Source organism: Chenopodium album, chromosome 7, assembly GCF_948465745.1.
Source record: "Chenopodium album chromosome 7, dcCheAlbu1.1, whole genome shotgun sequence".
Classification (NCBI taxonomy): domain Eukaryota; kingdom Viridiplantae; phylum Streptophyta; class Magnoliopsida; order Caryophyllales; family Amaranthaceae; genus Chenopodium; species Chenopodium album.
The window spans coordinates 2,420,034-2,436,335 of NC_137840.1; the positions used below are offsets into that span (position 1 = coordinate 2,420,034).

General features: G+C 35.8%; 1 protein-coding gene across 1 annotated transcript; it reads right to left on the reverse strand.

Moving 5' to 3' along the window:
* Positions 1 to 263: 263 nt before the first annotated feature.
* On the reverse strand, positions 264 to 8,980 carry LOC145639858 (U-box domain-containing protein 15-like). Its single transcript, XM_081691186.1, has 7 exons — positions 8,624 to 8,980; positions 7,949 to 8,412; positions 6,803 to 7,206; positions 2,795 to 3,135; positions 2,486 to 2,602; positions 1,848 to 2,285; positions 264 to 1,340 (listed from the first exon to the last, which is right to left on the reverse strand). The coding sequence occupies exons 1-7, from the start codon at positions 8,978 to 8,980 to the stop codon at positions 264 to 266; spliced, it is 3,198 nt and encodes a 1,065-aa protein (XP_081547312.1).
* Positions 8,981 to 16,302: the final 7,322 nt, after the last annotated feature.

The window sequence follows — 16,302 nt, forward strand, 5'->3', positions numbered from 1 at the left end:
ATTAGTAATATTACCTTTAATTTATTTGTCCAAAATTAGTACAGTACTCCGTATTATTCAATAATCATTGAGCATTACAATATACAAGGAATGCATTCTATATACTATACAAAAAGAAGGCAAAATTATAGTTAGATAATTGAACTGTACAATGACTAACTACTATAGGATCAAACATTATGATATACTACTACTTACAATAGCTAGAATATATGTTTTTTCAAAATCACCTAACATGCATAACTGCATATACAAGTATATAATCAAGGAATTTGTTCGTACTGGCGCATAAGCTGCAAAATGGAACAAGCCTTCCTTTGGCCTCTACTAGTCCCATTCTGTGAGATATCAACCAAACACTCATAAACTCCAAATTGAAGCGCCGCGAGCAAGAACGATGATCCACCATTTAACCCCAACTCGAGCAATATTGCTGCAGCCCCTTCTTTATTTTTAGGTGTACCATCACCCCCCATAAAATCAACCAATGCCTGTATAAACGGAAGCTGTCCGATTTCTTGCCTCCCTTGAGGGTGTGAAACAAGGAGCAACAAAATCGAGAGGGCCTCATCGATCATGCCTAGCTCATTATCTTCAAGCAAAGTTAATAAGGGCTTAACAATCCCTGCCTCGACAGCTCGAGCTTTATTCATTGTGTTTAGGCTTAAGTTAAACAGCGCGGTTGCTGCATCTCTTTTCCCTATGATTGTACCATTAGCTAACAGGTTTACCAACGGAGGTATCCCATCTGACAATCCAATAGTCACCTTGTTTTCATCTAACATCGAGAGACTGAACAGAGTAGCTGCCGCGTTTTCCTTGGATCCTACGTTACCATTTTGCAGGACTTCTATGATTGTAGGGATTGCACCGTGTTCAGTTATAAGCTGTTTGTTCGTGATATCGATTGATAAGTTAAGTAGCGTTGTAACTGCGTGTTCTTTGGTCTTTGAATCCGGGTTTGACAGGAGTTGGACTAAGGGAGGGATCCCTGAACTCTCAGCAATAAGGATCCTGTTTTCAGGGCTTTCCTTAGAGAGCAATCGGAGCTTGTGGACAGCCTCCCGTTGAGCATCTAGGTGAGTCGAGGAGAGATCTTGGATGAGTGGAATGATGGTGGATTTGTGTTCGGGTGAGGAAGGGTCATCGGTTGCTATGTTAGGGGAGGATTGATCTTTTTTTCGCGGTAGTTGAACCTTGTTCTTGTCACACCATTGTATGATGAGATTCTTAAGTGCATAGTTTGGGGCTAAGGATAGGTGCTCTAATACTTGTCCTGATTTTGGACATGTTCTGTGATTTGAGTCTAGCCATTTCTGGATGCTTTCCCTTTCATATGTCTACATTTTTCACAAGAAGAAAAAAAAAACAGCTTAGACAAAAATAACTAAAACTAATATTACACATTGTATTTAGAGATTTTATATTTAACAGTAACACATCATTTTGATCAATTATATAGTACAAACAAAAACATAGTATTTTTTTTTTCATAAATATATGTAAAAGAACTATGTTTTGATTGATTATTACTATATATTGTGTCGAAATAAGACTTCATATTAAAACATAAAACCTTGTTTTCCTGTATTGTATTAGTCCAATCAAGAACGTACCAATTCAACCATATCTAAGATCATCCATATATTTAGTTACAAGTAAAATTGTGTTAATCAATGTTATATATTTAATATACTACATTAGACGAATCTAGAAAGATCACACATGACCGTGTTTTTCTTGCAAGAAAATCATCACATACGAAGTATATATTATACAAGGTAGAGAAAAATTTATGTTTTAAATGAAAAGTAAACAAAATTAAACTAACAAAAAGATAGAATTACCTGTCCAGTGGCAACAATAACAGGATCAGTCATAATTTCTAAAGTGATTGGACAAAGAAATTCTTGGGGAATTTCTGTAGTAGGACTCTTGATAATTTGCTGTTGTTCTAAGGGCTTATTCATAGTTTGATCTTCAAGCATTAAATTGGTTTCTTCAATTCCAGCAATTTGTTTGAATTTATTAAGCACATCTAAGATAATTTGCATATGTTCTTCAGCTCTTTTATCTTTTGCAAGTCTTCTAATAGCTTTAGTTTCTGCCCTTAATTCCTCTGATGTCCCTAATTCGAGCTTTTTTGCTAGCCTCTCTAAGATTGCAATGTCGGCGTTTCGTTCATCATCTTTGCTAAACACAACCATCATATCCATGGACAACTCCAAATCTTGTGTGTCTGTTCTTCTTTTGGCTCTCCTTAGTTGGTGACCCATTAATTCCGTCTGTTCACAGACATATTCAATTTTTTTTTTCTTGTTATTATTTTATCAATGTTTTACCGTACGAAATCATGTAAAGTTACAATTACAAAATTCTTGTTACAAATATATATGGTCGAAAATTCTTTGTCACAAATATAATTTATAGTCAAATTTTGGTATAGAAAAGAAAATTGAACTCTTTGAGGTAGTACAACATTTACCTGTTCTTTCACCTCTTCTGATATATTTAGATCTTGGTAAGGAATGTCATCCAAAGCTTGGCTTAATTTCGAATTCACTGAATGAAATATTCCCGTAATTGCCTCACGTTCAAGGGCCTAACGTACGAGATCCACATTTCAAATTAAAAGAAAACAGTTTTAAATAAGATCAATCAATTAAATATACATGCATTATATATTATGAATCATATATTATGAGACCCCCTCTCATAGCAATATAAAGTGTATGTGCACACGCGTGCATGTATATATGTCGTAGAAAGATAATTAATTGGAATTAGTTCTAACCAGATAAATCTTGCTACCCTCAGAACAAGTTTTCAACAATTTTTTAGCAGATAAAAGAGCCCTTCGCAGATTACAAAAACAGGCATGAGCTGAATTTGAAAGAGGTTCATTAATGTCCCTAATCTCCTCCAAAAGAACGTGCATAATCTTGATTCGTCGAACGAGGTTTTGGCTCTCCTTCCTTTGAGTAACTCTATAATCACCCATTAATCCAAGTGATTCTATCAAAACCTTTAAATCATGAATAATGTCTTTGCCTTCTTTTGGAGTAAAAATCATAAAATTATCCTCTTCGAACATGATAATTTCCGCCGGGCTTACATTTTTCGTGTTTCCGATCCCTAAGATTGGGATCGGACAATTTAATGTTAAATTTGGAGATGACTTACAAAATTTGGGTTTAAACATCTTGTTATTGATATGTAAAACCTTTTGATTGAATAAGTATCAATTTTTTTTTTTTTTTTTTTTTTTTTTTTTTTTTTGGGTAACCATAAATTGAAAGATAAAGAAACTCAAAACCAAATGGATTTTGGCGATGATAAAGCTTAGTTCTTGATGATGCTGCTTGAGAAAAGGAAATTTTCGCGGTAATTTCGGTTAGTTTCATTTAGAGGTTGTTATTATTTTACTTAAGATTGTGAGGCTGAGATGAAAAAAAAAAAAAAATGTTATTTGAAAGTTCGTTATCTTTAAATTGATTTGGATATATGCTACAAGCTTTTGCTCTTTTTTGATGTTATAAATATACATGCATTTTGCTACCCCTCCAACCCTAAATTACTTTCCTATTTCTCTCTATTATGTGAGGGATATATTTCTCTCTATTATGTGAGGGATAAATGTATTTTTTTTGGTGTTAAGAGAGCCACGAGGGCGGGGATGAGAATCGATCACAGGATCTCCTGAAATCGGGAGGGAAGCTCTAACCACTTGAGCTATCCCTCACTATCATGTGAGGAATAAATGTTAGAAGTAGGAATTTAATTTAGTGACGGAAGGAGTATAACTTAGCATCCTTTAATTTTTGTATTTATTCTTTTGTTTTTTTTTTTGAGAATTAAATGTGAAAGTTGTCATCCATTTAATTATATTATGATAACGGTAACTATCAATATTTTAATATAAATGCAATCATCGTTGTCAAATTAGAGAGAAAATATAATTGTGTGGCTTAGCCTTCTCATTGGACCTCATGAAAGATATATAGAGTTACAACTTCTAACCCTAGAATCAAAAGATAATCCTAGGAAATCGAAAGATAACTAAAATATACAAGATAATATTCTACCATATCAAACAATATCCCATCATATCTCAATACCCCCCCCCCCTCAAGTTGGAGCATGCGGGTCATGAATGCCCAACTTGGAACGAAGATTATCAAACTGTGCTTTTTCAAGAGCCTTTATAAAAATGTCTGCAAGCTGAGAAGACGTCGAAACATGAGAAGGAGTAATCGACCCTTCTATAATTGCATCATGAACAAATTAAAGTGACAATCAACCTCAATGTGCTTTGTTTGTTTATGAAACACTATAATCTTATTAGCAAGATGTATAGTTGAATCATTGTCACAAAACAATTTAATTGCCTTTGGATGTTGTTGACTTCATTCTGGAAAAATACTCCATAATTTAGAGAGAAAAATTGAGAGAAGAAGAAGCTTGAGGAAGAAGAAAGAAGTTTATTATTGATTGAATAATGAGAATAATACAACACAAGTTTAGCATTTGTACAACCGTTAGTTACAAATTGTAACAACATTTCTGATGCTATAACAAACTAGAGGCTAAGCTGGAAGTTTGTTGCTGCTGCTATATTATCGAGCTGAGTTGGCTGCTGACTTGAGCTCTGTGTGCTGAGTTGGCTGCTGACTTGAGCAACGGTTAGTTACAAATTGTAACAACTTTTCTGATGTTATAACAAACTAGAAGCTGAGCTGGAAGTTTGTTGTTGCTGCCTGTAGACACCCATTTGTGTCTCCCCAAAACCAAACCCAGTGATGAGTACCTTTCACGTCGAATCATAATCGAATGAAACGAAAGTGTGGAAAGGTCTAGTGTTGCGGAAAGTTTTAATTTTTTTTCTCTTCTTTCTGTTTTTGAAAACTTTATTTTAAGAAAACAGCCAATCCAGTTTGGTTGGTCCATGATATGGGTCCAATAGTGGTTTAGTTGGATGGGGCTTGCAAAGACCTTTCCAACGATATATTATAAGCCCAATTCCGATGAATATTGAGGAAATTATGGCCAATTTACTAAACTGGGCCCGGTTTGAGGCTTATGTACGGCCCAATGATCTAGGGGAGGGCCTAATATGATTTATCATTCCTAATGGAATTAGGAATGGTTTTGGTCTTCTAGAATCTTCTAGAAGGTTCTTTTCATTCCTAATTCAACTAGCATTGATAAGTTGACTTTGTTGACTTTTCAGAGTTTTAATCAAAATCAAATAGCATTTTCGAAGGAATTATATTATTTTATCTTCCAGTACGGTAAATCTATCGGATTTTCGAAAACGCGTTGAAATCCGGTTTGGCGTCCAACCCCTGGCCTTGGCGCCTGGAACTAGGCTTGGCGTCAGGCGCTAGCCACTGGTGCCTGGTGCCTGGCGCCAGCTAGCCAGGGTTGGCGCCAACCTTGTTTTGCGTTTGTCAGACTCTGTTTTGTTAAATTATCTTTTTTGACTGATTTTCTCTATAAATATCGTATCAAAAACTCCGTTTTCATTCATCTACAATCATCATTCACCAATTCTCCTCATTCGCAAGTTATTCATCAACAATCATTAATTCTTTAGCATTCTTTCTTTTTTACTTTCACATACAAAATTCCGCATTCGCAAGATCTAGAAACACCTAGCCATATTCGAAGTTGCCTTCGCCCTAGACGTGAAAGGTTTTAATTTCTGAGGGTTTGGTCCCAAATCTCTCTTTCAATTATTTAATTTAATTGTTGATTATTATTTTCCTTGAAGTTACTAACGTGTGTATTTTGTTATTAGAAAGAGGTACGAGGCATCAAAGTAAGTGCTTTAATTGATTTATTGATGTTATGATGTAGAAATCATGTTTACATTGTTATTATGATATGCCTAGTATCATGTCTAGGGTAATTTTAATATTAACTATGATTGTTACGATGCTTCCTATGTTCTTCCTAATATTTATGATTGTTAGTATCATGTTAGGGTTAAAGATTTGATTTTTATTGCTTAGTGACATGCTAGGGTTTGTTATTAATCTTGTTAGTATCATGCCTAGGATCTTGCTATGTTTATTATGCTTTGATATTAACATGATCATGATTATAATTGTTATAATGATTATGAATATTATTATTATAATTATTATTCATGATATTGATTATTTATTGTGTTGCTTGATTATTTATATTTATTGCTTGATCACGCCTTTTATGCATGCTTAAAGGGAATTTGGTACTTGTAATCACGCTTAATAAGATATTTAATAATCTTGTTTAGGGTTAATATGATTATAAATTCAAGTGATCGCCAATAATAATTTATTTGTGCATTATATTCAACCAACATAGATAAACAGGTTTAGGGTCAATCCTATTGATTGCATGTTAATTAAAAAGCGCACATGAATACGATCAGAATAAAGTAGAGGCCTATTATTAGGGCAGGTTCAATCTCTTTTAGGTTGGATTTGTACCTTATTCCCCGAACCCTTATTTGGTTCTAGACCTTATGGAGTTGACGATCTCTTGGATCGTTAAGGGGTGTAACCTTCACCTCGTGAACGGTTTACAAGTTCCTTAAAAACTTGTTGGCGACTCTTTTGCTCTATCTTCTTCCCTTTTGGACGCCACCGTACTTTAGTGTATGATCACAGTGGGGTTCAGGCTAGTGGGATTTTAAAGGCTTGAAATTATTCCCTACACTGCCATATTATCGAGCTGAGTTGGCTGCTGACTTGAGCTCTGTGTGCTGAGTTGGCTGCTGACGTGAACTTGGTAGGGGTGAGGAAACCGTGCCTACCAAATTTGGACAAAAGAGTATGTTGCCGAAGAACATGAAGTTGTTTAGTGAACACATCTGCAAGTTGTTGTCCTGTAGGAATATAACATAGCTCAATGAGGCCTGCAAGAACCTTATCTCTAGTGAAATGGCAGTCCACTTCAATGTGTTTAGTGCGTTCATGGAAAACTAGATTTTTAGCTATATGAATAGCAGACTGACTATCACAGTGCAATTTGACTTGCTGCAAATTACCCAAGCCTAACTCACCAAGAATTCTGACCAACCAATCAACTTCACTAGCAGCATGGGACATTGCCCTGTATTCTGCTTCAGCAGAGCTTTTAGAAGTTGTACTTTGTTTCTTGGACTTCCATGAAATTAGAGAATTACCAAGAAGCAGCACATAACTAGTGACAGACTTTCTAGAAGATGGACAAGCAACCCAATCAGAATCACAAAAAGCTTGAAGAACAGGCTAATTAGTTGCTTTAAGTATAATTCCCTAACCAGCAGTGCTAGCAACATATCTTAAAGTATGTTTAAAGGCTTCAATATGAGGAATCCTTGGAGAATGCATAAACTGACTCAAGGGCTGAACAACAAAGGCAAGATCAGGTCTTGTATTGGTGAGAAAGTTCAGTTTCCCAACATAGCATCTATAAAGGGCATGATTATCATAAAGATCACCTTGATCATAGTGAAGCTTCAAAGTAGAAGGAAAAGGGGAGTTGACAAGCCTTGAGACATTAAATTCACAATCTTGTAGAAGTTCCTTTGTGAATTTCCTCTGAGATAAAACATAACTATTTGCACACTTACTCACTTCAATACCAAGGAAATAATTCAGCTCACCCAATTAAATCTTTGATGCTAAAAGTCTTGTGCAAATGAGTCTTCAAATCAGATTTCAACAGCTCATTTGAACTTGTGATGATTCAAATCAGAAATCAGCAGCTCATTTGAACCTGTGATGATAATATCATCAACATAAACAACAACTAATATAGTATCATTTGCATCTTTCTTCAAAAAGAGAGAATAATCATTCTTTTACTGATTAAACCCTTGAAACTGTAACTCTTAACTAATCTGGCAAACCATTTCCTAGAAGCTTGTTTAATGACTTTTTCAGTCTACAAACATGACCTGCAGGAGCAGACACACCCTTTTGAAATCTTCATATAGACCTCTTCATGTAAAGTTCCATGAAGAAAGGCATTGTTTATATCAAGCTGGAACAGTTTCCGGTTGTTCTGTGCAGCAAAAGAAATCAAACATCTACCTGTAGACATCTTGACAACTGGGGAAAAGGTTTCTTCATAATCAACCCCATACTTTTGTGTGAAGCCTTTAACAACCAATCTAGCTTTGTATTTTTCAATAGAACCATCTGCATTCTTCTTAATTCTGTAAACCCACTTGTATCCTATAGCTTTCTTCCCTTTAGGAAGCATAATAATATCCCATGTATTGTTTTTGTTGAGAGCAGAGATCTCTTTATCCATAGCATCAACCCAAGAAGGATGTACATCAGCTTCGGCATAACTAGTTGGTTCAACAAGAGATTGATGTGCACAAATTGCAAGCTGCTGCTTAGCAGGGAGAGCATAAAAAGAAACAAGGTTACACTAGTGTTTTGTAGCAGCATAACACTAATAATCAGATAGATTAGAAGGAGGTTTAGTTGGTTTAGAAGATTGTCTGAGTGGAATTTCTGTAACATTTGGTGGAATCGAAGGTGAATTAGAATTTTTGAGAAATTTGAGCAGGGGGAGTAAAAGAAGAAATATCAGGAATAGAACTTGTGGTTGTGTTGTTTGAGAAAGAATTTGAGAAAACTTCAAGAATATTGAAATCAGTTTGTGAAACTGATGTAATAACAGGAAGGAAAAATTTGTTGGAATAGGATTGGTGATGATTAGAAGAAAAATGGAATGGAAAATGTTTCTCAAAGAAAACAACATCTCTAGAAACTACTATTTTGTTTGTGGCAAGGTTAAGGACTTTGTAAGCTTTCTGATTGGGCGGATATCCCAGGAAGACACATGGAACTGCTCTAGGATCTAGCTTAACTCTGTGTATTTTGGAAGTGGAAATATAGCATAGACATCCAAAAACTTTCATGTGTGAAATATCAGGAACAGAACCATATAGCTTCTCATAGGGTGTAGTAAAATCAATGGATTTAAGAGGCATCCTATTAATCAAATAGGCTGCTGCTATCATGCATTCACTCCAAAAACGAGCTGGAACTTTTGACTGAATATATAATTCCCTTCCAATCTCCAAGAGATGCTTGTGCTTTCACTCTACCACCCCATTTTGCTGGGGTGTGTCACTGCAGGATTTCTGCTACAATATGTCATGTTGCAAAAACAACTATTCCATTCCTTCTTCTGTAAGATCTAAGGCATTATCTGATCTCACATCTAAAACCTTTGAGGAAAACTGAGTTTCAACATAGCTAAGAAATTGAGTCATAATAGAAACTGAATCACTTTTATTCTTCATAAAATGAATCCAAGTAATTCTTGAAAAATCATCTATAATTGTCAAGAACTGATTACAACCAGTGTATGTAGTTTGAGTATAAGGACCCCATACATCTATGTGAACCATCTCAAAAGGCTTACAAGATTTAATTGAACAAGTTGAAAAAGAAAATCTAGACTGCTTAGCTAGAGGACAGACTTGACACAAATTTTCAGCTAAGCAACCCTGTACATCAGTACCTTTGATGGTTTTTTTTTTTCAGAAGACATATGTCCTAAATGAAGGTGCCAAATTTTGGCTTCTTCAATGGCAGCAAGACCAAAATTTCCAAGAGCAACAACATTATTTGGAAACAAATGATCATCACATAGATTGTACAGTCCATTGTCCAACTTACCAATCATTATTGGATTGGTTAAAGAAGGGCCCTGAATCAAGCATGTATCATTAGTAAATGATACTGAACATGACATATCTTTTCAGAGTTTTGAAATTAAAACCAAATTAAAATGAAAACTAGGAACATGCATAACATTATGAAGTATAATGCTTGATTTTAATGAAATTATTCCTATGTGTTGAAATTTTAACTTCTTCTCATCTGGAATTGTTATGTATCTGAATATAGAAATGTTAGCACACATATGGTCAGATGCACCATTATCTAAAATCCACTTATGAATTAATGAAGAAGACAGACAGAAAGTACCTGCCAACTGAGAAGTAGCAGCTAAGCCAAGGGAACTAGAACCTCTTGAGAGTTCACCTTGCTCAGCAGAATGGTGCTCATTCAGATAGTGCAAGATATATTAATGCTGATCTTGAGTGACTGGCATATTAATCAAATTTGCAGACTCATAAACATTTGAACTATCAAGCTGAACTGATGTTGCAACTCTCTTTCCTTTGTTCTTGAAATCAAAAGGATAACCATGTAACTTGAAACACTTGTCCCTTGTATGATTTCTCATCTTACAATGATCACAGTATAAGTTGTTCCTTATGTACACAAAATTTCTTGTGTTTGAAATTCCAGAATTAGGCTCAGCTGATTGTCTAGTTCCTCCATTTGAGGAAGAAAATCTGGTGTTAGTGAACTAATTTATGCTGTCATTAAACCTCTTGGCATAAAATGCTGCAGATTCCTGACTATGCCGATTCTTGATATTACTCAGCTTCATGTGAGTTTGCTCTTGTAGCAACAAGTTGTAAGCCTTTGACAAAGTTGGCAAAGGATTCATCATCAAGATAGTACTCTTAGTATGTGAGTATTTATCATGAATTTCCATAAAAAAAATGAATTAACTTCTGATTCTGCTGAGATCTAAATAACTGCTGAGTTAAGGTACAATTGCAACCGGTGCATACACAAGCAAGAAGAGGATCTAAACCATCTAATTGATCCCATAGTTGCTTAATTCGAGTGTAAAATTCAATAATACCTTCATAATCTGATCGAGCAATATCAACTAACTGTTGTTGAATAGTAAACAATTGAGGTCCAAAAGATTGACTGAATTTCTCTACTAAATCCAGCCAAATTAGCCTTGTTGTCTTCAAATATAGAACACTAAGAGAAATTGAAGCATCAACAGAGTTCAGGATCCAAGATATTACCAGATTATCGCACCTGGTCCAGATTTTGAGATTTGGTGAATTACTTGAAGGTTGATTCAATCCTCCATCAACGAAGCACAACTTGTTCCTTGCTAATAAAGCAATTGTCATTGATAGTTTCCCATCGTTGAAACTTGATCCATCAAACACAATGTTCACCAATCTTGTAAATGTGAGATCAGAATTACTCAAGAAATACACAGAATTAGGATTCTGTGAAGGATCAATTTCTTTATTTGCATTAGTATTTGAAGAACTATTTCCAGAATTACGAGGTGCCATTTTTTATGATCAATCAAATCAAACTCAAGAAAAATGATGCTCCCTATGTCCCCGAAAGAACGACCCATTTGGCCTAATTTTAGTCCCAAAAAGAATGACCCATTAGCATTAAAATACCCCCCAATTTGCAACAATATTTGTGCAAAATTAGCTTCCCCATATAAAATTTTGTTTTTCCATAAAGTTTTATTACTATCTGTCGGCGTCGTTTGAAGTGCGCCTACGTTAAAGCATGTATGAATATGCTTGGCACTCATAGGAAGTGGGAATTGACATTACGATTAGGGACAAGGAAAGTAGGGAGCCGCCAACAAGTTTTTAAGGAACTTGTAAACCGTTCACGGATCATAAAAAGGCAACCACGATTAAAGGGACAACGAAAGGCAACAACGATTGACCCGTGAAGGTTACACCTCATTCATAATCCATGAGATTACTAACTCCATATGGTTCGGAACCACGAAAAGAGGATTGGGGATAATGGTACGAAGTGAGTCATGGAGTCACATTCGCCCGTATTGGCCTCTACTCGATTCTTATAGTGAAAAGCATTCCTGCGATCTCAAAGGCATGCAAACAAAGATTCAATTTGCTCCAAACTATTATTAAGCTAAATTGGTTTAATATTAATGCAACATATAATTCTAAAATTTGTGCTCACTTGAATTAATAACTAACAAGATTAAAAAGGAACTTAACCCGGTTGTCCAAATTATCTTATTAGGTGTGATTTTCAATTACATATTCCCTTTAAACATGCAATATGGTGATCATAAAAGATAATAAAATAAACATTAATATTGGAAGCAATTCAACAATAAATTGTTAGTCAAATCAAATATAAAATGACCTAATCATGATACTAGCAATATTAAAATAAAATAAGAGTAATTAAATTAATTAATTACTCACATTACGCGCGTTCCTTAAAATTGCTACATCATGAATAAATTGTTAGTAACTTCAATAAAAAAAAATATAAATTAAATGAAAATTAAATTAAATTAAATTAATATAGATTTGATTTGGTCCAAACCCTTAGTTATTTGTACCTTTCACGCCTTGGTTTAAGGACGGAACCTCGGGTGTCGTATGGACTCCTTGGAGTGCTTAAGGGAAGAATGGTGTAACTAGAAATATAGGTTTAAGGATTAGAATATGTGAGAAAGAGAAAAGAGAATGGTTTTTGGTATAAAAGAGAGAAAGAGAGAAGGATTTCATGCCCCGAATTGCAGAAATGTGGGTCTTATTTATAGGGAAAATGAGCAGAGGGAACACACGGAACCCTAAATAGATAAAAAAAACCCTAAAAATTAACACCGCGACATGGCAGAGAACACCGTGACACAGTTCCAGGCACCTTCAGTCGGGGCACACTCCCACGGTGGAAAACAGTGCGACGCGGGAAATATTTGACCTACGAGAAGTGAAAACGTGTGGAGGGTTTACGCGGAAAAGACATGAGAAAATTTCGTGACACGGAAGTGTCCACCGTGGCACAGTACAGTAAACCGTGTCACGATATGGGAAAACGCGGAAATTACACAGAAAAAGCACCGTGACACGGTGAGAAATATCGTGTCACGACAGCATGTACCGTATCACGGCAACAAGTACCGTGCCACGGGGGAATTTGACGCGAAAAAGCTTCAAAAATAGCATCAAAACACGATGTTCAGTACCGTGTCACGGCACCAGGCACCGTGCCACGTCATCAGGCGCCGTGACACGGTGTTTTTGCACTGTGCGCGGTGATTTCAGTTTTTTTTACCCGTTTATAAAATCATCATAACTTTTGATCTGTAACTTGGAATAAGACATATAATATATCATTGGAAAGATTATCAAGTCTACTTTGCAACCCAATTAGAATCAGATCAAAATGATTTTTAGATTTTAAGATATGGTCGTTTTAGTAGAAGGGTGTTGATTTTGGGCCGAGTTTAGTGTTTTGCTCATATCTTTTTCGTTATAGCTCGGAATTGGACTTATGATATATGGTTGGAAAGCTTATTTCAAGGCCTATCCAACCAAATAATAATTGGATAAAAATTATAAGACCAAAAAATCAGTTTCTCTCGGTTTTGCGATGTGGACATGAAAAGTGGATAACAAGTTATGGTGTAGGGAAATGAGCTAGAAAATGGATTGGTTTATGAAATGTATTGGACAAAACATGGATTTAAGCACTTCAAAGATTAAATACTCAACCCAAACAATAATGACAGTGAAAGGTGTTCATCATCGGGTTTGGTTTTGGGGAGACATTTTTAGGTGTCTACATTATCTCTCTATAATTTTTTATAAACCCCATGTAAATTTATCTTTCCAATATACTTTTACTTATTTTTATTTAACTTTATTAATACCCGCGAAATTAACCCAAAAAGGTCGTTCTTTCGAGGACAGAGGGAGTAGAAAAATTGTTTAACAGAAAACAATCATGAAATCAAAGCGGAATTTGGATCAAAATCAAGCTAAATTCTGCTCTGATACCATGGAAACATACTCCAGAATTTAGAGAGAAAATTTGAGAGAAGAAGAAGCTTGAGGAAGAAGAAAGAAGTTTATTATTGATTGAATAATGAGAATACACCACAATTTTAGCATTTATACAACAGTTAGTTATAAATTGTAACAACTTTTCTGATGTCATAACAAACTAGAGGCTTCTCCGGAAGTTTGTTGTTGCTGCTATATTATCGAGCTGAGTTGGCTGCTGACTTGAGCTCTATGTGCTGAGTTGGCTACTGACTTGAGTTGTATACTTTAACAGATGTTGTACACCAAGAATCAATAACAATGTTTTGAGCCATTTTAGCTCACAAGTAAAGGTAGACATGGACCTATATTCAGCTTCCGTAGATGATGTTGACACTGTGGGTTGCTTCTTGGTTTTCCATGAGATGGGAGACTTACCAAGAAACACTAGCCAACCAGACAAAGAACGACGAGTGAGAGGATACGCAGCCCAATCTGAGTCACACCAACCTTGCAAATTCAAATCACAATCAGAGCGAGCTCAATAAAATACCTTGTCCCGAAGTGCCTTTCAAATAACAAACCACCCTTAACGCAGCATCCCAATGCTCACTACAAGGTTCTTGCATAAACTGAGACAAACATGAATTGAGTATGCTAAATCAAGGCGAGTAACAGTCTGATAAATCAAACACTATTAGAAATAGGCCCATTTCCGACGGAAAATTTCCATCGAAAACACCCTGAAATCCGTCGGAAAAGGTGTTTCCGTCGGAAACAGCATCGTAGGAAAAACCAACTTTTTTGTCGGAAATTCCTTTGGAAACACTTTTCCAACGAAATTTTCCGTCGTTGGATATTTTCAAGCATCGGAAAAGTTTGTCGGAAATTTCCGACGGAATAGTAATTCCATCGAAAAGTTTCATTTATGCAATTAAAAAAAACGTCGCGCCACCACCGGCACGGCGTTTCACCACCTCCAACCACCCTAAACGCCGCTGTCAAGCCCACCCTAACCAACCCACCAGCCCCCACCCAGAACCACCATGTTCGACCCTAACCACAAACTCACCCTTATCCCACCACCACACACCACCACCGAAACACACCACCACCACACACAACCACCACCACCACAAACCTAGTAAATTAAACCCATTAACATGAAAATCAACCCCAAAAAAACGAAAATCCCCAAAAATCGAAAATTAACACCAAAAAACGAAAAATAGCCCAAAAATCTTAAGATTAACAACAAAATCGAAAGATGCCACACCAAAAAAAATCAAAACATGTAGATCTACATATTTGAGCATAATTTCATTTAAAAAAACGATAATTATATTACAGAAAATATATAAATATACAATTATCTAATAAATTCAAAAATTAACATAACAATTGCAAAAAAAAAAATTGACTAGATCTACAATCTAACCTAAATTAAAACTAGATCTACAAAACAAAAACCTTGAGAGTGCGTGGATCGAGACGGTGGTTGTCAACTTTGTAATTGTTGCGTCGTTGTTGTTGCGGTCGATGTTGGTGGTGGTTGACGTTGCGGTCGATGCTGGTGGTGGACGGAAAGAGAAGGGGAGACATAGAGACACAAGAGAAAGATAAGAGGAAAGGGAAGAGGAGAAGAGGAGAAGAGGAGAGAGAAAGAGAAGGAGAGGAGGGGCAGAGGGAAAAAGAGGAAAGAAAAGAGGAGAGGAGAAAGAAAGAGAATGAGAAGGAGAAAGAAAGAGAATGAGAAGGAAAAGGGGATGGTGAAAAGAGGCGGATTATTGTTGTCTAGGGTTTTCTTTTTGAAACAAGTGATTTAAAAAAAAAAACAATTCCGACAGAAATTCCGTCGTAAATTTCCGACGGATACAAATTCCGTCAGAAAATTAAATTTCCAACGACATATTTTTCGACGGAATAATTTTCCGTCGGAAATTTCTGACGGATTTCCAACAGAATTTTTTATTTTGTCGGAAATATACGACGAAATATAATTCCATCGGAAATTATGGTTTTTCCGACGGAATTTCAGGTTCGTCGGAACCTTTCCGTCGGAATTCGACCCAATTCTTGTAGTGAAACGGCCTATTAGTCGTCAGTATGCCTCCGGATTAGAGAAAAGATCACCAGTAGCAAGACTCAACTTGTGGTTCTACTCTTTAGGAAAGCAACTAGGCTTTGCTCCTAAAAGTCCTACTTCAGAAATAATATCCAGTGTATACTTTCGTTGGCACAAAAACAAACCTGCAGAGCTACGAGCTACCTCAATACCCAAATAATATTTCAAAGGACCAAGGTCCTTCATCTTGAAGCAATCACTAAGATAAGCTTTGAAAACAGTTAACGCAACGGAATCATTCCCATAAATAATTAAGTCATTAACATTAACTAAGACTGTAATTTGAACTTTGCCTGTAATGTGAATAAAGAGTAATCAGAATAAGATTGTATGAAACCATACTATTTTAAGACCATGGTAAGCTTTGCAAACCAACATCTACGAGCCTATTTCAAGCCATAGAACGACTTTCGAAGTCTACAAACTAAGAAAGGATCCGAGCTTTCAAAACCCGGACGCAATTCATGTAGACCTTCTCATCAAGATCACCATGTAAGAAGGCATTGTGCACATGCATTTA

Bases quoted from the DNA above. Each gene is read 5' to 3' on its own strand.
- LOC145639858 (XM_081691186.1), bottom strand. From the start codon at position 8,980: ATGCCTCTTAAATCCATTGATTTTACTACACCCTATGAGAAGCTATAT. The intron at 3,136-6,802 runs GTAGGCACGGTT...TCCCAATCTTAG, and splicing joins TACTCTTTTGTCCAAATTTG to GGATCGGAAACACGAAAAAT. The intron at 1,341-1,847 runs GTAATTCTATCT...TGAAAAATGTAG, and splicing joins TTATTGTTGCCACTGGACAG to ACATATGAAAGGGAAAGCAT.